This window comes from Trichosurus vulpecula, chromosome 2 (genome assembly GCF_011100635.1).
Source record: "Trichosurus vulpecula isolate mTriVul1 chromosome 2, mTriVul1.pri, whole genome shotgun sequence".
Classification (NCBI taxonomy): Eukaryota; Metazoa; Chordata; class Mammalia; order Diprotodontia; family Phalangeridae; genus Trichosurus; species Trichosurus vulpecula.
In genome coordinates this window covers 138,488,415-138,511,307 of record NC_050574.1, presented here as the reverse complement: position 1 = coordinate 138,511,307, position 22,893 = coordinate 138,488,415, and the positions used below count along the sequence as shown (strand labels likewise).

At 36.5% G+C, this 22,893-nt stretch overlaps 1 protein-coding gene across 1 annotated transcript in view; it reads left to right on the top strand.

The window, feature by feature from the left end:
• Nucleotides 1–22,893, top strand: part of DDX10 (DEAD-box helicase 10) — a 332,834-nt gene that overhangs the window by 161,681 nt on the left and 148,260 nt on the right. The window contains exon 14 of the mRNA XM_036744864.1: nt 21,723–21,839. Within this exon, the coding sequence (XP_036600759.1) occupies nt 21,723–21,839 (117 nt within the window). The remainder of the gene's footprint in view (nt 1–21,722; nt 21,840–22,893) is intronic.

Genomic DNA, 22,893 nt, shown 5'->3' with positions numbered 1-22,893 from the left:
AGCCATCACATTTTAAATCTACCACCTTTGGCATTCAGCAGTGCAGAAAAATTACTGTAATAAGAAAAGCCTAAAACAGTTTACTCAGTAGGACAAAAATCTGTGCTTAAAGGACTTTGGCCAAAAACTTTGTGTCCTACGCATAAGTTAAAGTCAGGCCAATTCTGTTGTAGACATAACCTTCATAACTGATACTCATTTCTTTTCCCAAGGGAAGATAAAAAGGCAGCTGTAAAATAAAATCCAAGGAGGCCCCAGTGAGGTAAACAGACATAGTAGCCAGAGATTTTGCCAAAGCAGCTCACCATGGGAGTTGCAATAAGAGCTACCAGTAAGAACAGTGGAGGGCTAAGGATCTTTATTTGGAACACATGAGGAACATGGAGAGTTTTGCAATGATTTTACTGTATGTATTTGATGTTAACAGTTTTGCCATCACCAAGTCATTGTTACTTATGTTCAGAGTGCAGTCTTGTCTTTTTCCTAGAAAAGAAAGTTAAAAGGGACTGAGGAACATCCTTAACTTTCTAGGTTGGGAGGATGAACTAAGTATTCCTTAAACAATCAAAGGACTTCAGTGTAAAAGCAAACAAAGCATCTAAAGAGGTAAAAAGAAATCTGACTTTTGTCAGGGAGGACAAGGGTGGGAGAAAGGGAAGCAGAAATACTACTTAAAATTTACAACAACAACAATAATAATAACAGCAGGAATTTACAGTAAAGGTTTGCCAAATGTTCATATTTTATCCTTATAACAACCTTTGGAGGGTAGGTGCCATTATTACCCCCATTTTACAGATTAGAAAACTGTGTCACCTTGCTGCCAGTTAGAACTGTAATAGTTATGAAGCTCTTCCCTAGAGGGGAAAGCCAACCTCTTTGAGAAAAAAGCAGCTGTATGTACCCCCAAGGATGATGATGGAGACTCACTGGTGCTGTCAGAAGAGATAATCCAACAAAGGTCAGAGGAAGAAGAAGTGAGTGATGATGGTTGGTGATTCTTTTTTGAGTGTTAGCCAGGTAGTGTTTGTTTACCTGTCTTTAACATTAGTGATTATCTGCCATCTTCTTGGGGCATGTTCTCTTTCTGTGTTTCTGTCATAGTTAGACCACTGTGTTCAAGTCGAAGCATGCTACATTTTAGGCATCTCTTTTATCCATAGTCACAGTAGAAAAGGATTTAAAAAAAAACACATTGCCTATTTTAGAATATACTTTTGGAAGGAATACACATAGATCTATTCTGAGCAGTTGTTATAGATGGACATTAAGCTGACCACAGTATTGAAGGGGAAAATATTTAGCATCATTGCCTTTGAGGATATATAGTGCTTTCAGTGATCCCAAACTTCTCACTGCTTCAAAAAGTCCATCTTTTAGCATCATTATTTACCCAGAGATGCCTTAAAGCTGCAAATCATAACACATACTGATCTCAGAGGAATAAAAATTGCATATTACCAGTATGGTATGTGTGAGAAAGCTATTACCGATATTATCAACAGTGAAGTACATATAAAGAACAGTAAAAAATGGCATTATCAAAGAAATATATAACCAGAAAAGAAGGTGGGAGATTCTTGTTTTGGAATGATAAATAGTGGACGGATAACTCAACTGATTCAGAGGTATCCATGAAATAGTTCTAGAAGCATGGTGGATGTACAAGTAGGCAGGAAGAGTACCAAAGATGTTTTGCGTGCATGTAGTTTAAATGTTTAAAAGACATTGGATCTGAGGATTTAGGTCTAGAAGGGACTTTAGAGGTCATCCAATCCAACCCTGTCATTTCTCATAGATAGTAAAGGAACTGAGTTGGATAAGTGGCTAATATAAACTTACAAGTAGAATACTCAGGGTTTAAACCCAGGCCCCATTGCCTGTACCTTTTCTTTTACATCTAGTCAGTCATTAGATCTCAGGGTCACTGCTGAAGTATCTTTTACATTTATATCCTTCTTGCCTTTCCTAGTTCTGCTACTCATTTGTAAGCCTTCCTTACTTATCACTATTGTAGTCACATCTAGCAGTTCTCTTCACCTGCAATCTCTTCTTGATGTTCCACCCCACTCCCAATATCCTTCCTAAATCCATCCTATGCATTGATTGCTCTTCAGTACAGGTATGATGATATCATATTAGTGCCCCAAAACCTTCACTGGAGTCCCCTTACCAAGTTCATGAAGATATCATTCCAAGACATTTGGTGCCAGAAAATCTGTCTCTCTTCCTTGGCAGCTTTTTTTCATTCAATTTCCTTTTGCATAATCTATAACATAGTTAGACCATCTGCTCTTTTCAGTCAGTTAGCATTTATTAAATGCTCACTATGTTCCAGCCACTGTGCTAAGCTCTAGGGATATGAAGAAAGACAAAAGTCAGGCCTTGCTCTCGAAACTTAAAAGTCTAGTGAGGGAGACAACATGCAAATAAGTGTATATGAACAGGACATGCGTGTGTGTGTGTGTCTGTGTGTGTGTGTGTTAGAGATAATCAACTTAGTGTGATCTGAGTTTAAATACCCCCTCAAGTACTCACTAGTTATATGACCACTGGTAAGTCAGGTAAACTCTGGCCTCACTTTCCTCATCTTCCTCAACTTCACAGGGTTGTTGCGAGGTTTAAATAAGATAATATGTATGTTTGTGTTTGTGTGCTATGTAAATTGCAATCATTATTATTTTGTTTCATGAACATACATGTAACATGAGATTTTTACCTCTGCTTATTGATAAGAATGTTCCATTTCTCCTATCTTATATCTCCCATCCTTTAAGGTCCTTTTCATATTGGTCTTTCCTAATCCATTTCATTGAATGGTATTTTCTCTTCTTCTGATCTCAGGAGCATTTATGCTCCTTTGTGTTGGAGTCTCATTTTAGACAGTTTTCTTGTGGAATGGTTCATTCTGTGAACTTCTTTTCTCAACTAGAAAATCCTGCTGCTATTATCACTAAAGTGGCCAAGGGAGTTAATTGACTATGGAAGGCCAGGGCAATTGAGTAGAAATAGGCCAGAGCTAGTGATTTGGGTGTCTGACTGGTATTGTGAAGAGCAGTGGAGAATGAAGATCTTGTCAAAGGATAATGTTGACAGGTCTTATATGTAAAGTGCTTTGTAAACATTAAATCACTATATAAATGTTAGCTATCTTTATAAGTATATTAAGGGAAATGGGGTTGCAGTAGAAGAATCAGATAAGTATTGTACTATGTTGACCTTAAAGCTTACAGTGTCTTTATGGTAATAGACTTGCTGCATTATGCTGGGAAGGATTTGGAGTTTGATTGATCATACTACCCAGATTGATCATTGCTACCCAAATTTGGTAATCTGTCTCTGACTCCTTGTCTGTGGTAGTCTCAGTCATGTTACTCCATAGTTGGATTTTTTAGGGCTGTGTTGATAAATGTGAGGGGTAGAGTATAGTGTAGTTGATAGAGAAGACTTAGGTTTACTTAGGTTTGACTTCTAACATGTTTTGGTGAGACATTTAACCCTTCAATACCCCAGGGAGTTCTTAAAAGTATGAAATATAAATTAGTTTCTAATCACCATAACTGGAGAGAGTTCCCCATTCTGGCAAAATTACAGGTCTAACACTTTTACTCCCTTTAAAGGAAGTGATTTATAAACTGAGTGCTGTCTGTGAGCTACAACTGTAGTAGTAGGAGGAGTGATTGTACTGATAATTTTTTTTTAATCTTTCAAAATACTATCTCTTATTTTCATGACTTGTGGGAGGCATTTGATACTGAAATTGTAACTTTTGTCAATCTGTGAATCTTTGGTGCTGAGATTTATACAACATGTTTTATGCTTTGCTTATGTTTACTGCTCTGGTAATTTATGATGCATGAAGAAAAGGTATAGATTATAGTGTGACTTCCCCTTTCCTTCCCATCCATTCTTAAATTGTTGGAGTTCAGCATTGAGAATACCTTATTCCTGGGGCTTATTAACTTGTAAAGAGTTATAAAAGAAAAGTCATTCTTGATATAAGACCTAGAGCAAATAATGCCAACTTTTCATGAAACTGATTATTTAAAAATGTATAGGTGATATGTTTACTGTTCACCCAGACTACTAAAAATGAGGGAAAAGGCTTTTATCTAGAAATTTTTGCTTCATTAACCTACAGTGATGATTTTTTCCTAAAATTAAATGAAAAAAAAAAAAGGTTATGCTTGGTTTATAACAAATACCTTTACCCTAGTTTTCTTTCTCTGCCATACTTGAGTAGCTAAAGAAGTATACCTTTTCTGAGGTATTTTATAAATTTATCTTCTATTTATTGATCAAGCTTCATAAAGATGGAGTTCATGCATGCCTAATGTCTAGAAGAGTAAGATTAATGAATACTTTGTATTAAACTTGTGTGGGACTTTGAAAAGAACAAAGAGGAAGGGCATTCTAAGTGAGGGCAGTGTGAATTTTTAAAAAATGAGTTTCAAAAGTCTAAACTGTCAATAAATACTTTTAAAAGCAAACCTTTACAATATAAACTAAGTTGTCCAAACATTATTGGGTTTGAGTTAAATTTAAGTGTGTGTATGTGCATGTGCGTGTATGAAGTCTGTCTCTAGGCAAAATTGAATTCAAGAGTTTTAGACTGAAACTTAACAAGCTTGTCCCTTTTGACCTTATCTTCCTACTGTGATGGAATGAATGACAAATCAGTTTATTACAGTTCTGATCTAAGTTAATAAGGATAAGGAACAAAGTTAACTGAACCCAAAGGAATCACATTATTTACGAAAGTCAAATTTGATTCATAGTGCAAAATTTGATTTACAACAACCATGAAAGTAATTAAGCCCATTTTATATAAGGACATCCAGATAAAGCTTTGGCTAGCTAAGATGTTCTGTCTGCTCTTTAAACTTATCTCATGAAGGGAAATAGTATAATTCTCTCTTATTTGTCCTGTCCATTGATTTAAAACTACTCAGATTTAATACTAATGCAATACATATTACAGAAGTCTATTTGGTGGCTTGTTAAATAACTTTCTAATATCCATACAGATCAATAAATTCAAAGATTATGACCACAAAGAATGGTGTTTTCAGACCATTGGAGAATGATAAATTGTGTTTTTTTGTACAGTTTTGCTCTCAAATCTCATTGTTTAATTTTTGAAACCTAGTTTTGATGTCTTCAGAATCTGCAATAAAAATAGTAAGCATTGCTTACATAAAAATTGGGAAGGGAATGTCTGAATAGGCATAATCTGTTTATTTTCTGACTGCTAATACTTGTGGGCTGGTTGATGGGCATTGGCTGTAAATGCATAATCAACCTTTGATTACTCATGCATGGATCCTACATTTTTTTATTTTTTAATTCAGATTGATTTCCACCCACTGTTGGTAGGCATATGCTCAGAAAGTGTTTACTCATTTTAATATGCTAATAAATTGTTTTTAAGCAGGCACATAAGCTAAAAAAAAGAATCTCTTGAAGGTTGATGTTGTGTTACACACACACACACACACACATACACACACACGTTCCAAATGACCAGTAATATATTTCATGGTGCCAAGCAAAGAGACAGGAAGAGAGAGTGAACAGAAGATTTCAGAAGCCTGGAAAAGAAATTTTTTTTCCTCTTAAAGAGCTAGACAAACACATTTATTCAGGCAGAACGAAAGGTCAAGAATATTAAAGGAACTAATGGAAAAAAAAAGTAAAGCAAGAAAGTTTAGCAGTTCCAGATCTTATCAAAAGTATCTGGTACTGGCTAAGAAATAGAAAGGTAGATCAGTGGAACAGAGTAGATATTATATATAATACACATTAGCAAATGATTATAGTGACCTTGTGTTTGACAAATGTAAAGATTTAAGGTTTTAGGATTCATTATTTGGTTAAAATAATTGTTTGGAAAGCTAGAAAGCAGTCTGACAGAAATTGGGCATAGACAAATATCTTACACCATTTATGGTCAAATTGGATACATGACCTAGATGTTAAGGGAGATATCATAAGAAAATTTGAAAAACATAGAACTTATTACCTATCAGACTTATGGATAGGCAAACAATTTATGAATAAACAAGAGATAGAAAGCAGTGTGAGGTTTAAAATGGATAATTTCAGTGACATTAAATTTAAAAAAGTTTTTGTACAAATGAAACAAATGTAGCCAAGATCTGAAGGAAAACACAAAATTAGGAAAAAAAATTTTTAGATGTTTTCTCAGATAAAGGTCTCATCTCAAATACATAAAGAACTTTGTCAAATCTATAAGCATACAAGTCATTCCCCAGTTGATAAAAGGTCAGAGGATAAAGAACAGACACTTTTTCTCTGAAGAAATCTAAATTATATGCATAGATGTGTATGTGTGTGTATGTGTATATATATATCTATATATCTATATCTATATATATATATAGATAGATAGATATATTCATGTGAAAAAATGCTCTAAATCACTATTGATTAGAGAAATTCAAATTAAAGCAACTTTGAGATATTATCTTACATCTCTCAAATTGGCTAAAATGATAAAAGAGGAAAATGAAAGATGTTGGAGGGGGTGTGGAAAAATTGGGACACTGATTCACTGTTGGTGAATTGTGAACCAATCTAACCATTTTGAAGAACAATCTGAAATTATGCTCAAACAGTTATAAAACTGTGCATTCCCTTTGATTCAGCAATACCACTATTAGGTCTGTTTCTCAAGGTGGTTAGGGAAAAAGAAAAAGAATTTGTGTATTCTAAAATATTGTAGTTCTCATTGAAGTGGCAAAGAACTGGAAATTGAGGGGAAGCTTGTCATTTAAGGAATGGCTAAACAATTTGTGGTACGTGATTGTGATGGAATACTATTGTGCTGTAAGAAATGATGAGCCGGTTGATTTCAGAAGAACATGGTAAGACTTGTATGAGACAATAAAGAGTGAAATGAGCAGAACCAAGACAATGTTGTTCACAGTAACAACAGTATTGTTCTAAAAACAACTTTAGATCACTAAATCATTTTGAATATTATAAATACTCAAATCATCTACAAAGGACCTATGAAGGAAGATGCTATCCACATCCAGAGAAAGAATTGATAAATAGAAGTATGTGTCATTTAGTTTTACATATACGTGTGTGTGTGTTGTGTGTGTATATATCTTGTGTACTTAATCTACTCCACCGATCTTGTTTCTTAGCCAGTACCAGATAGTTTTGAGAATTGCCACTTTATACTAGAGTTTTAGATCTCCTCTGACTAGGGTACTTTTCCTTTGCCTTTTTTCCCCATTAGTTCCCTTGATATTCTTGACCTTTTGTTCCTCCAGATGAATTTTGTTGTTGTATTTTCTAGCTCTATAAGATAATTTTTTGGTAGTTTGATTGGTAAGGCACTGAATAAGTAAATTAGTTTGAATTGTCATTTTTATTATATTGGCTTGAGCTACCTATGAGCAGATGATATTTTTCCAGTTGTTTAAATCTGACTTTATTCGTTACTATACCCAATTGAGTGTGTATGTTATTCCCTCTTTAAGCCATTCTGATGAGAGTAAGGTTCACTCACGTCCCCTTAGCTCCCTCATCTTTCCCTCCTCTGTAAAAGCTTTTTCTTGCCTCTTAAAGACAGTTTACCCCATTCTGCCTCCCTTTCCTTTTCTCCCAGTCCCCTTTTACCCCTTAATTTTATCAGAAGGTCTGCCCTAATAATGAGAAAGTTTGTATGAGTTACAAGTATCATCTTCCCATGTAGAAATGCAAACAGTTTAACCTTATTAAGTCCCCTATGATCTCCCTTTCCTGTTTACTTTTTTATGCTCCTTTTGAGTCTTGTATTTGAAAGTCAAATTTTATACTCAGCTCTGATCTTTTCATCAACAGTGCTTGAAGGTCCTCTGTTTTCATTGCATGTCCATTTTCCCCCTGAAGGATTATGCTCAGTTTTGCAGGGTAGGTGATTCTTGGTTGTAATCATAGATTTTTTTCCCTCTGGAATATCATATTCCAAGCCTTCCGATCCTTTAATGTAGAAGCTCCTAAATCTTGTGTTATCCTGACTGTGGCTCCAAGATTCTCAAATTGTTTCTTTCTGGCTGCTTGCAGTATTTTCTCCTTGATCTCGGGTAACAACAGTGCTACTTGCAGCTGCTGTGGAGGTGTAAGGCCAATAACACCAGCACACAGGAGGGCTGCTAGCCCAGCTTCTTTGATCTGCTTTTCTAAGGAGAGCAACTTTAAGGGGTTTACAGTCACTTTAATAAAACATACATACATCGTTCACTTATTTCAGGGGGAAAAGTCAGCACCTTGAACTTTAGAGAAAACACAAACAGAAATTACAAGCTGAAATTTTATAAACAGAGCAAATAACACAAATCAGCAGATAGGGCTTCTGTCTGTCCCTAGCAATACCTATATAGTTACCAGAGAGAGAAGCACCAACATCTGGGTTTTCAAAGCTGGAGGGCTTCTTAACTGGCTACCCAGAGTCTTGTCTGGCCAAATCACACAAGCACTCTTCCAGTGAATGAGCTCCCAAAGCAAAATGCTAACCTCAGAGCATACATATGTACTTCTTCAGGGTCAGCCCACAGAGGGTGTCACAACCATGTGACTCAAACTCGTGTGACTTAGGCTTTCTTGTGACTTAAACAGGTCATCAAAGACTCTTGATTCAAACAAAGGCAAGGCTCAATGAAAGGCACTTAATTACCTTAGTGCTGAGAAGCACTTCAAAAGAACAACAACAAAAAGTCCCACTTGGCTTGCCATTACATCTAGGAGCTCTGAAATTTGGCTATAATATTCCTGGAAGTTTTCATTTTGGGATCTCTTTCAGTAGGTGATCAGTGGATTCTTTCAGTTTCTGTTTTACCTCTGGTACTAGAATATCAGGGCAGTTTTCCTTTATAATTTCTTGAAAGATGATGTCTAGGCTTTATTTTGGTCTTGGCTTTCAGGTAGTCCAACAATCTTCACATGATCTCTCCTGGATCTGTTTTCCATGTCAGTTGTTTTTCTAGTTGAGATATTTCACATTGTCTTCTATTTTTTCATTGTTTTTTGTTTTATTGTTAATTGATTTCTCATAAAGTCATTAGCTTACATTTGGTCCATTCTGAATTTTAAGGAATCGTTTTCTTTTGTGCCTATTTCCCATTTGGCCAATTCTGCTTTTTAAAGCGTTCTTCCCCTCATTGGTTCTTTTGTACCTCTTTTAACATTTGATCTAGTCTGCTTTTAAGGTGTTAATTTTCTTCAACGTTTTTGTGTGTCTCCTTTACTAAGCTGTTGACTTGTTTTTCACGATTATCTTGCATCATTCTCATTTCTCTTACCAATTTTTCCTCCACCTCTTACTTGATTTTCAAAATCCTTTTTTGAGCTCTTCCATGGCCTAAGATCAATTCATTTTTTTTTTTTGGAGGCTTTAGATGTAGGAGCTTTGACTTTATCTTCTTCTGAGTGTGTGTTTTGATCTTACTTGTTGCCATAGGAACTTTCCACAGTTAGAATTTTTTCTGTTGTCTGCTCATTTTGTCAGCCTATTACTTGACTTTTTAACTCTTCGTTAAAGTAGGGTTCTGCTTCCAGCATGGAGGGCAAACTGTTCCAGGCTTCAGGGCTTTTGTGAAGCTATTTTTAGAGATACTTCTTAGGGACCTGTAAGTTTCCATTTCTTCTAAGGTGATAGGCTCTAAGGAGTGGTGTTTACTACTTTTCATCTGTGCATGACCACAAGCACTCTTTTCTGCCCTGGGACTGTGAGGAAAGATCCCCACTCCACTGTAGCCACAAGCTTTAGTGTCCTAGTACTCCTCTTGGCCCTGGGACAGCAACCTAGTACTGCAGCCTGGGTCCAAGTATGGGCAAAGCCACAGAGTCCTGCCTCAGTGCTAGCAAAGAGACCCTGTAATCTCTTTCTGACCAGTTGTTCTACCCCTTACCATCTGTGGGATGAAAGGTCTAGAAGCAGCCACTGCTGCTGCTGCTGATGTAGTCACTCTCAAGGCCTGCTCCTGGTTTGTTGGGGCCGCAAGCTGTGCTGGTGCGGCCTGTGCTGGACTATGCTCTACTCTCACCCACATGCGACAGACCTTTCCTGATGACCTTCTGAGTTGTCTTTGGCCTGAGAGGTCTGGAAATTGCCACTGCTGACACTGATTCAGTTGCCCTGAGGCCTGCTCCTGGTTTACTGGGGCCTGGTCTGTGCTGGTAGGGCCTGTGCTGGACTGCACTCCTCTCTCACCTTGTGCAATAGACCTGTCCTGCCGGCCTTCCAAGTTGTTTTGTGCTGGAAAATTTTTTCACTCTCTTTTTGTGGGTTCTGCTGCTCTAGAATTTTTTTAGAGTCATTATTTATAGGTATTTGGAAGGCTTTGGGGGGGTGGAGTTGAGGAGAGTCCCTGCCTTTACTTCACCACCTTGGCTTTGCCCCTACTTTATTGTTTTAAAAACAATTCCATGAGGTGGACAATGTGATTACTATTAGCCAGTTTTACAGGGGAGGAAATGGGAATTCAGAGGAGTGCTGTAATAGCCACAGAGTTATTGATAGAACCAAGGATTGAATAACATATTTTCTGACTTCAAATCCATGATCTTTCCACCCCATTAAGCTGATTTACTAATTGGACACCTTAACCCATTGCCCTGCCTCGCCTAGAACAGAGACAGTGCCCTGATCCTTAGCCCTTTCATCTGTAGATACATCTAATGGGGGCTATGCTGTCTTAAGTGGTAAATGCTTCACATGGCCCAGACACACTGGACTTTACTCCCTGGTTGTTACATCAGCTGCCTTGCCAGCACACCCTCCTTGTTGTCCTCTCCCCAACCACCTACTTCCCACCTGACTTCCAGTTCTAGAACCACAATCAAATCAATATTGTTATTATACTCTATGCCTTTACTCACTCTTCTTGTAACTTTTGCAAACCAAGATACTTTTCCTTGGCCACCGTTCCCCTTCACATGTTGTCTCCTCCAATTAGAATGTATCCTCCTTGAGGGAAGAGAACTTTTATATTTCTATCCCTAACACTTAGCACAGTGGCTTGGTATATAATAAGTGCTTTCTTATTCATTCATTCAATCAGTCAATCATTCATTTATTCTTTTGCCTAATTTTAATTCAACTGGGCAACAAAGGTGTCTGTGAACCTTGTATTAGAATAGTATTTTTTTCGTGACAGTGTAGGTTAAATATATGAAGCAATGAAAATCAATGAAACAGGTAGAGACCAAAAAGAAATTGTCTTTTGCTACTTATGTTCAAGAAATTAACTTCACAACAAGATGAGGTACGTGTGTTTAGATTGTAGTTTATTTAAAAAAGGTCCTGGGGTTTTAGTAGACCTTGTAATTTGAAAATGAGTACAATATGTGGCCAGAAAACTTAATGTGATCTTAGTCTACATTAATAGTAAAAAAAAGTATTCCTTTCAAATTAATGAGATAATTTTGTTGTATTTTACTGTGTTCAGAGCTCCTCTGGAATGTTTTTTTTTTTTCCCAGTTCTAGATAGTAGGTTTTTGGAAGGTCACTGATAAGTGAGAGGGAGGCTTACAAGAGGGATTCCAGGATGATAAAAGGTATCCATTTGGTGTCAAATGGAGATGAGTTGAAGGAAGTCAGGAGTTTTATATTGAAAAGATGGAACACATGTGTCTTCAAATCCTTTCAGCCTTTTGGAAAGAGGATTTCACTTGTTCTTTAGCCTCTTGTGAGCAGAAATGGAAACAATGAATGGGTCAACATTGTAAATAGGCAAATTTAGGCCTGATGTCAGGAAAATCTCCTAAAAATTAGCACTTTATACCAAAGTGGAATTATCTATTTTAGGAGATTGTGGAGGTTTTGTAGAAGCTGGCTGATCATTTGTTGGGTACATTGAAGTGGGGATTCTTTTTCAGGGATGGATTTGACTAGATGGCTGCTGAGGTTCCTTCCAGCTCTGAAGTCCTATGAGTTTGTGAAAAATGAAGTGACATTATTATTATTAAAGCTTTCCCCAAAGAAAAGAACTTTTCCTGTCTAGTCAGAAGATGAATTAGGAAAATATGAAATTGTTCTAATTCTTCTTGTTGGCTTTTCTTAGTGCCTTGTACATAGTAGGTACTTAACAAATGTTAGTTGAATTGAATCTTTAAAACCTCTCTGTATTCCTTTTGCTAAATGACCAATAAGATCTGCCTTCTTTATCCAGAAGCATTCATTTTCAGTGGTTTCATTTGTTTTATTACTCTAAAATGTTAAGTGCAGCCCATGATAGAGAATTAATGATGGCTGGGCTCCTGGAGAGTGTCAAATTAGAAACTATAACAAATTGTGAAACTTTCAGCATGTTTTAAAGGCTTAAATATTTATTATGAGAGAAATTAGCTTCTCTTCCTGCTACTCCAAGTTTTGTGGGTATGTCTCATAAATTCTAGAAGGATTCTATAAAGTGCAGGGAGGAGGGGAGAAATTTTGGTTTAATTTGGAAGCTAGTTAAAATGAAATTGATATTGTCATTGCTTATTATCTGTGGTGAAAAAAAAAGCCAAAAAAGTATGTATCAGACTTCATTTCTCCAAATTGCTTTCAGCTGCCTGCTTCCTAATATAGAAATATTTATTAAAAGTGGCAGGTTAAAAATTGGATTCCTAGGGCAAAACATATTTGGTTCTATAGTTTTGTTAGAGAATAAAGGAAATATATTTGTGAATTTGCTTATGTGGTATCTTCTTGTAGAGAATTATTGGTTAATAAGGTGGAATACTGGTCAGTTTTATTGGCTGAGGGAAAATTTCCTAAAAAAGGTTTGCTTGACTGAAATATAGTCTTATGAATCTCTTTTGTAACGGGTAGCAACTCTGAGATTCTTTCTTTATGAATCTTTCTAGTTATTAAAGTCTTACCTGAGAGCAAGCGTAATCAGGGTAGGAGACTCCAGTAATGACCCAATAGTGATAGCTTAAATTTAAAAGTCATTTATTGATCATCTTTCATGTTGGAGTAGCTCAGTAGGGGTACAGAAATGTGAAATAAGGAGTTCCCTATCCCCAGGGAGTCTATAATATATTAGTGAACTTAGGACATTTCTACAAATAATTCAGTCTAACAAGTTGGTCACTGAGGATACAAAGACAAAAATTAAATGGTGCCTGCCCTCAAGGAGTTTACATTCTATCAAAGGAAAGAAAGACATATGCACTGTGTACAAAATATATACAGAATAAATAGAGTAGTTTTGAATGAGGAATCTGTTAAAGGCCTCTTCTAGCAGGAGGACACTGGAGCTGACTTTTAAAGGACTTAAGGGTTCTAAGGTATGAAGGGGAGGTTGGAGAACATTGCTGCAATGGGAAATCCACCTGTACAAAGGCTAGAGGGCAGGAAGTGGAATTTGTAGAGGGAAAAGAAAGAAAGCCAGTTTTCCTGGAATATAGATTGAGTGAAGAGAAGTAATGTGTAATCAATCAGTTTGGAGATGCAGGAGGAAGGTCGTGTAAGAGCTTTAAGGCCAAACAGAGAAGTTTGTACTTTATCCTAGAAGCATAGTGCTTTTTAAGGTTTGCATATTCCTTTTGAAGCTGATAATCAGCTTTGAGAGGTAGAATTATAAGTAATATTCAATTAATTAATTAATAATAATTAATATTATTAAAAAGGGAAGAAAACAGAATCCTGGAGAGGTTCTAAAAACCCATCATTGAATAGAGATCAAGGTAGAATTCATACCCAGGTCTTCCTGATTTCAAATCTAGAAATAGAAGTAGTTCTGGGGAGTAAGTCTTAGGGAGAAGATGATTCATTCCATTTTGTTTGACGTGCCAGTCAGTTTGTTTGAATTGAAGTTTTAGTGCTCCATATTGCAAGTGGTATTATTCTGATGTATTAAGGTTCAGCATTGTAGGACCTTCTAAATGAAATCCAGAATCATTCAAAAGAGTTCACTGTCCCTATCCGTATAGAAAATACCAAGTAGTTGAAGAATACCTGTTTCCAGGCTGTGTATGGTATGAAATATGATGGACACTTATGGCAAGTTGATTAGGGCATATATTTTGGATACACTTTGAAGATGGGACAGTGAACTGGATCCAAAATTGAGTAGAGGAGTGAAGACCAGATTGCTTTTGGGAAATTGAGCAATGCTACTTTTAATTATCCCAAGTTTTCTCCCAAACAAAGGATACCTTTTAATATTAGTATTCTTTCAGTGATGTGTCTGAGAATCATATAATAACATAACCTCTGAAGAATTAAAGTTGTGCGTCACCGAAAGGATAGAGAGTTACATGATGTGGTGTACATAGACTATAGCCTCTGATGAAAAAGAATTGCACAGGAGAAACAGTGTGAAAGGATATGGTTAGAAGCATGTCTGAATGGAGAAGGAGGTTGACAGGTTATGTTATGAGGGTACAGATAGTTGATAATACATATGCTCCATTGCAACCTATATATTGTCACGAGATCTAGTGGAAAGCCTCTAGCACAGGGGTGGGGAACCTGCAGCTTTGAGGCCACATGTAGCCCTCCAGGTCCTCAGATGTGGCTCTTTGACCAAATCCAAACTTCACAAGGATTTGTTCTGTAAAACTTGGACTCAGTCAAAAGGCCATACTCAAGGACCTGGAAGGCCATATGTGACCTCCTCTGGGGAATGAAATGGACAAGAGTCATACAAGAGGATAAAACATGGATGTGTTGGAAGGAGTACCTGTATCCCTGAGGTCATAGCTACACAAGCCCTAACCCTCTTCCCTCCCACTGCTACTTTGTGTGATTGCCACTAGGTGTCATGCTAATACTGACTTAGATTAATTAGAAATCATATTTGTAAAACATTCATGAGGTCATATGGTCCATTATTGAAAAACTTTGCACAACCCTTTACTAAACCAATATTTTTCTTAGCTTTTATTAAGCCCTGACTGATGATATTTTGTTGTCCTTATAAGTACTTTGATTGTTAAAATTTTCAAAGTTTAACCTTTTGTCTACTCAGATAAAAAAAGATAGTTTATTATTATTATGGGGCAGCTGGGCAAGCTGATAGAAAACCAGGTGACTTGCTTATTATATGCAGTGTTTTTTTAGAATCATTCTATATCTTTTAGTTGGTAATATTAAACACTTTATAGGTATAAATTATGGATGAAGGAACAAGAGAATTAAAGCTGGGGATTATATTAAGTAATATAAGAAACAGCCTAATTAGAGACATTGTGTATACAATTTAAGTTCTCAATTGACGAATAGTGGGCTGAATTTTGAAAGTTGAAATTTTATTAGGATACATGAAGTCTCCAGAACATATCTTAATAGTAATAATGATAGTGACAGTGATAATAACTGACATTTATATATGGTTTTAAAGTTTGCAAACTGCCTTATGCAGTTTATCTCCTTTGATCTCCATGACAGCCATATGAGATAGGTACTACAGCAATTACTATCCTCATTTTTAAAATGATGAAATAGCCTCAGAGGGGTGAGGTGATTTACCCAGGGTAACACAGTAAGAATCAGAGACTCAATTTGAACCATGGTCTTGACTCCAAGTGAGAGAGAGACAGAGAGTTTGTGCATCTATTATTATGTTCCTGTGATTTAGTTGATGCAAGAAACTTCCCTCTGATACTGCAAGTCAGTGCCTTCTCTGTAACTTAGAGTCTTTGAGAGTTGCCTAGAAGAGGTAAAGTGACTTCCTGTAATGTTACAGAATCAGTATATGAGAGGTAGGACATAAACCCAGGACTACCTGGTTAACTCTTCATCTACTATGTTATGCTTTCAGTTCTCCATGTCACGTTTATGGGGCAGCTGGGCAAGCTGATGCAGGTCCAGAAGAGGGATTCCAAATGGAAAAACTGGGGCTGTTTTTAACATAGAAGAGACTGTGAGGTTGGGAGGAGCTGAAGGAAGCACTGTCTCATGCCACAGTAATTTGGCAATAACTCAGAATATGTAGTTCCAATTAAATCCTACTCAAAGCTTCTATACAAGGTAGAGGTGTACAGGGCCTCTCTAAGCCAGTGCTAAAAAAAAAACCTGAAGCTTTGGCTGCTTCTACAAAGTTCGAATTAGAATAATTTCAACTACAGGATGGGGACAGATTCTGTGCCTGTGCTTTGAAAGACTAAATAGCTAAATGTGGAGCAGGCTTATCGTCAGATAGTTGGGCACAGGTAAAATGGAAGTGTGGAAGAGTTGTTTGATGCTTTAGTGGAGAGTATACCCATCCCATTGAAATCATGGAATCTAACTACAGAGTATATATAATGCTTTAATAAACTATATCATCTATTATCTCATTTTATCCCTAAAACACTCTTGTTAAGAGTTAGTAGGTCAAATTATTTATTATATATTCTTGCTTTTTTTTGTTGATGGGTTCTAGGAAGAGGGAGAAGGCCCTGTCTCTAACCACACCTAGTCCTTGCCTCCTTCCCACTTCGATTTCTCTATTTGCAAAAAGAAAGCAAAGCCCTTGTAGAAAATACACATAGTAAAGTTAAATCAAATCCCACATTGGCTCTGTATAAATCTATCTGTATCATTCTGTGTCTTGTGTCCATTGCCTTTCCATCAGGAGATGGGTAACATCAGTGCTCTGGTTGGTCATTTCATTTCTCTCCAGAGTTGTTTTTCTTTCCACTGTTACAGGTTAGCTGTTGTGTTCAATTTTGGGAGTCAAATGTTGGGCATCAATATAATGAATACTAGATTTATAATCTGGAAGTGATGAGATTAACCAAAATGATGAGGTTAGGGAACCATATGTTTTTAGGGGTAATTGAGACTCCAAAATACCAATGCACAGAGTCTTGCTGAATCAATTTAACTCAAGCCTTCTCAGCCAAAGAAAAAGACAAAGTTTAGTAAAGATTCGCTATAATGGGCAGATACTTAGGGAGCCTGAGCATTTGTGATGCTAATGCCAGTGGGCCACAACAAGCTGAGCAGAGCTAGAATGAATCTGAGTGCCTTCATGGAGGCAAGATGAGACTTATATACAGAAAGATTGTAGGAGGGATCTAGGGGTGCTCAAGTAGTCTGGGGTGAATAGAGGAGTGGTTTAGGGAGGGATTTGAGGAGGGGTCTAAGGAGGATTTTGATGGGACTGGGGTGACTAGTGAGTGAGATTAAGGGTGGGAAATAGCTGAAGGCCACCTGGAGGTAACAGACAATGCAGGGCTGGGCTAGTTTAAGGGTAACAAAGATTTGGGCCTAGCAATAACGGAAGGTTTATGGCCTTAGGTAAAGGCTAGATCAAGTGGAAGATTGAAGGAGAGTTCAAGGGAGTTCCCAGAGACTGTACCCCATCATTCCCCCCTCAAACAAATGAGACCCAAATTCTTTTGGGGTAAGGGGCAAAGGTCTCAGCTTCTGAAACTGCTTCCTGCTGGCAAGGGGTGTAGAGCTGTCCCTGCCTCAAGGGGTCCAGTTGAAGGGGTACATAATCTGAGCAGTCATCTGGAAGTCAGTGGCTTGGAGCCTGGAGGAGACAAACCTGGCAAGGAGGTTAAGCAAACAAGGACCAAACAGACAGTATAAGAGTATAGTATTTCCCTGGTGTAAAAGACAGTTTCCAGGGAGGGAATTAAAGATGACTATTTCATACCTAGCTCTCCTAACCACTTGTTCTGTGCACCACACTATTTTGGGGTTCAGGAGTGTGTAGCACACCTGAATTAGGTCAGGGGTATCTAAGAGCAAGGCTTGATATTTGGTGACCTTGTGGCTAGCCAGCCGCTGGTTGCCCTCTGCTTTCAGGATTCTCTCAACTCGATTGGGAGTCAGAACTTCTAAGGGCTGCTCAGCTAGAGGTTTAGAAGCTTCCTCAATTAGAGTGGCTGTAGCAGCCATGAAGTCTAATTGTTTTGAAAAATAGGCATCTGGCCTGGGGTCTGGTCCTAAGGACTGGATTAGGACCACCAAAGCCTGTCCTCTCCTTTCATCAGCATACTGAGTGAAAGATTTTTCTAGATTAGGTAGAGCTATTGCTGGAGTGGTGATCAATTTAGTTGTCAGAGTCCCAAAAGCTTTAGCCTGCTCTGGGTCCCACTCTAGAGGGAGCGAGTCAGGGGCTAGAGTAGCATTTAATGCTGGCAGTCCCTCCCAGGCCTTGAGTTTTAGGGGGTTCCCAGAGACTGTACCCCATCAGAAGGAAACAAACATTTATTAAATACATACTGTGTGCCAGGTACTGTGATAAGCACTTTTCAAATATTTACTTATTTGATCTTCATAACAATTCTGGGAGGTAGGTGCTGTTATTTCCGCCATTTTACACTTGAGGAAACTAAGGCAGACAGATTCAGTAACCCTTGCTTGGGATCATAGAACTAACAATAGTGGAATTTGAACTCAGGTCTTCCTGACTTAATTCAGTGTTCTTTCCCCTGCACCATCTTGGAATTACTTGGGGCCAATATGCTACCTTGGACGCTTAAGAGCTGGGTGACAGTGGACCAGTTCTTAATCTCCCTGAGTCTATTTCTTCTTCTGTTAAAAGGGAATATTAATACCTACCTTTAAGGGTCCTTGTAAGGCTCAAATGAGATAATGTACATATTGTGCTTTATATCATCATCGTCAGTCATTTAATCTGCTGGAAATCATTCAGAGAGAGTAACAAGGTTAATGAAGGGACATGAAACTATGCTTTATGAGTTTTGGTTGAAGGACCTGAGCATTTTTACTCTTAAAAAAAGTGGAATTCTAGAGGGGCCAGAATCTTTGTTTTCAAATATTTGAAGAGTTTTAATGAGAAAGTATGACAGTCTTTTTTTCTCAAGATGGTAGAACTAGGAATGATGGGTAGAAGTTATAAGGCAGATTTCCAGCTGCCCACAAGAGAAAAAGGAGCGTTTTCCTAAAGTAGTTGAAATAGATTGATTTTGGTGTCCTTTCCAACTTAGATTCCTTGGATTTTTGTGCCTCTGTCCTTCCATCTAGAAAACTGAGTCTTACAAAAAAAAGTGGGTCAGTGAAAGCCTGAGTTATTGGAGAGATATGGTTCCAAGAAGTGGAAATCTAGGGGGAACCAAATGTTAATTCCTCTATGCTTAAATTTTGTCTAAAGGTCTGGTGGCTTAAAGATAATGTTAATAAATGATTTCTTAGTTCTGCTTTTAGAAGTGTGGTTTACTGATGAAGGTCTAGTATAAAATATGACTTTTCAGAGCTATGTAAGACGCTTTCTATCTAAAACAATTCATTTTTTTTGTCATAAATTTCTAATGGAGAGCAAATGTCATTAATTATTTGATAATAAATTGATTTGTGGCCTCAGAAATGGATAAGTAAAATGAAGTGCTTTTACAGCTTCATACAGTTTTTGGTTACAGTGAAACAAATGAGCGTTTTGGGAAAGGCACAGGAAAGTAATAGTGAGTTGGTTAGAAACAGCTAGAAAACACAACCATTTGCGACAGTGCCATTTTCTAGGACTTAAATCACAATACAAGTATAAATGCAAGATGTGGTTGTTCAAATATTTATAATAACAATTGTCCAACTATTATAATTAATTTTAAGCTATTAAAACATAAAACTCCACTAAGACTTTTGGGACATGCCCTACATTAACATTTCAAAAATCTAACTTCATTTGGGCAAAATTATCAATTTTTTATGTTCTTTTTTTGTTATTTTAAAGCATTTTCGTTATAACTAATATCTGCTTTCTTAAATGAATTTTTACCTGTGTATGTTCGTTACCATATAGTAAATGTTACTAGTCATCCAACTCATTCAGGGAACAGTTTTTAAGTGACTACTGTGTACAAAATATTTTGCAGGAATTGTAGTTATGTTAATATGACAAAAGCAAAATGAAAAATGAGCCTTGCCCTCCAAGAACTCACATTGACAAAGATATATAAATACAAGGTAGTTGTTACTGAAGAAGACACCACTAAACACCTGAGTCCAAAAGGCCATTTTTTCCCTCTTGTTTTTGCCCTTGCTTGTCTCCTAGTTGATTTAGTTTATAACACTTTATTGATATGTTATATTACAGACATTTATAGATTACTCCCATTCTGTGAGGTATCTCTTGTAGCAAAGTGGAACAAATAAAATGAATAATACAGTGACCTCACAACATTTCACATATGTAGCAGTTTTTCAAATTAATACAAGTGTATTTTCTCTTTTTTTTTTTCCACCCTCTATTCCATTTGAGGGTGGCGGGGAAATGAAAGAAAAGTAGATTTCTTGTAACAGATATGAGTGGTTCTCATTTTGAGCCCTCCAACATTTATCATTTTCCTTTTTCATCATCTTTGCTACTTTGATGGGTATGAGATGGAATCTTAGAATTGTTTTAATTTCTGATTCTGTTATTAATAGTGATTTGGACTTAGCTGTATGAAAAAATAACTACAGATAACCTGCACTTCCCTTCACAACTCCTGGTTCTTATTCTTAGTCTATCAATTGAGGAATGACTTTTTTTTCCTATAAAAATTGAATTAGTTCCTTATATATCTTAGAAATGAGACCTTTATTGGAGCAACTTATTGCATATTTTTTGGCAATTGTTTACCTTTTAATCTTAGCTTTTATTGGGTATGTTTGTGCAATGTTAAAACATCACTTATTAAGTACATGATTTGGTATTAACTTGTCCAACTTATAACAATTTCTAGGACCTAGATACTTAGTCACTTAAGAAGAAACAAAAGACTTGTCTACAGAGTTCTGCCCTTTCAGATGAGAATGCATTTATTTTAGCACATTGTGAGGGGCAATCCTACTCCTACTTATTATATATGTTACTACCTCTATATAGTAACTTACTTATTTGTGTATAAGTGTTTTTGTTAGTCTATTCTAAAGCTTTAGAAATATTGGTGCTTGTTAGGGCTATTAGTTTCTGCATAAAAAGAATAAACTCCTGCTCAGATGGAAACTAATCATCTTCCTTTGCTTCCTTTCAAAGTCATTCAGAGTTCAAAATTGTACTAAGTGTTGTGATATGTTGGTTAGTTAACAGTTGCATATCTCACTTATAATCTTTTGGTTTTCTCTGAAGTACCTTCTAGTGGTTTTTTTGATCATTTTGCTTAGCACAAACCAGCATGACTTTGCTTTACTGATACAGCCTTCAAAATGTGTTGACTTTCGTTGACGAAAGTGGTTTCCTGAACTGAGTTGGGACTTAACTGTCATCCTTTAAGCCTTGTTTTTGTAAAGTTAACCATTCTCAAGTATTTGTGGTTGCTTAAGGGTAGAGAATGTTGGATTGTAATTGTATTTTGTGTACATTTTACTATGCAAGTATACATTCTTCTCATATCTTTATGTCATCTTTGAAATAACATTCATACCTGAGAAATTTAATTTGAAGTAGTGTTTTACTTTACAGTACTGTTCTAGTTTATCTCTCCTGTTGTGCAGAATATCACATACATATACAAATATTTTTGTTTGGGCTTAATCAGGATTTCCTAAGATCTTCAGTGTGAAAGGCAACATAAAGGCCGTCTCGTCTAGCCTTCAATTTCCTTCCTATACTTTCCAGGGGAGGCATCTCTTTTAATCATTTGACCTCTGCATAAGCACATTCAATTAAAGAGAACTCTGCTTTTCAAGGCAACGTTTTCCATTTTTGGGCAGCTTATATTGTCATTCTTCAGATGCTTAATTTCCTAATGATTTATCCCACTCACAGTCAAATGTTAAATTATTTTCATAAAATAATCATTTGGTCAACTGTCTATGTCTTTCTCTTTTCACACAGAAGAAACCACCTAATTCTAGCATCAAGAAAAAAGCAACTAAAGTGACAGAAGCAAAAAAAGTGATGAAGAGGAAATTTAAAGTGAATACAAAAGTTACCTTTAGTGAAGATGGGGAGGTAAGGTTCTGTTAATATTCTGACAAATAGCTGTGTTCAGAACAGGAGGAATCAGTGCACCTAATTTGCTTGGCTATCAACTATATATAAAACATGCAGTTTCTAGAGAACATCTGGGGTGGCTCAAACATAGTGTTTTCTGAACTTTACGGTATACTACAAGAAAGTGAAACTGCCTCTAAAATGACTGTAAATCTAGTAATGATGACAAAATTGTCTTTGTTCTACTTCCACTAAAGAAACTTTCTTCCTGTAGTGTCTGAACTTATCCCAAAAGAGATATAGAGACAAGAATTTCTATGTTTAATATGGATAGCTGCCTTCATTTCCTATTCTTCTTTTCCTTTGTACAAACTGGCCTGGAAAATAAGGAAAGTGCTGTAATATAAGTCATAGAATTATAGAATTCTAATGCTGAAAGGCATTCTAATGATCCCATAGTCATGTCTCAATTTTCAAATGAAGGAACAGAGAATCAGGTAAGTGATATAACAGGGCAAAGATCATCTGGTGAGTTTGCAGCAGAGCCAAGAGTAGTAGAGTACCAGTTTCCTGACTCTCAGGTCTGTAATTTCACTCAAGTTTGCGACTGTGCCACTAGCTAACATCAGAATAGTATAATATAGCATTGATTATATCAATACATTGTTCATATTCAGAGATTCTACATATGTTATCATCAGACATGTAAACAATGCCCATGTAAATCCTCATGTGTTAGAGTAGCTTTATTCTGTTTCAGAGGCATATTTTTCGATAAACAGTAATTATAAAATTCCTTTTGAGCTTTTGTTTCATGACTACCAGTTTAAATTTGTATCAGCTTTCCAAATTCTTATGGCAAAAAAGAATAAGAAGCCAGATGAAAACCAAATCATGGTATTTGCAAGAGAACCCATAACATTCTTCCAAATGAATTTTGTTATTACTTTTTCTAACTCAGTAAGATAATTTTATTAGTAATTTTATTGGAATGACATTCTATAAATAGATTAGTTAGGTAAAATTGTCATTTAAAAAATTATATTGGCTTTACCAAGGCATAAACAATAAA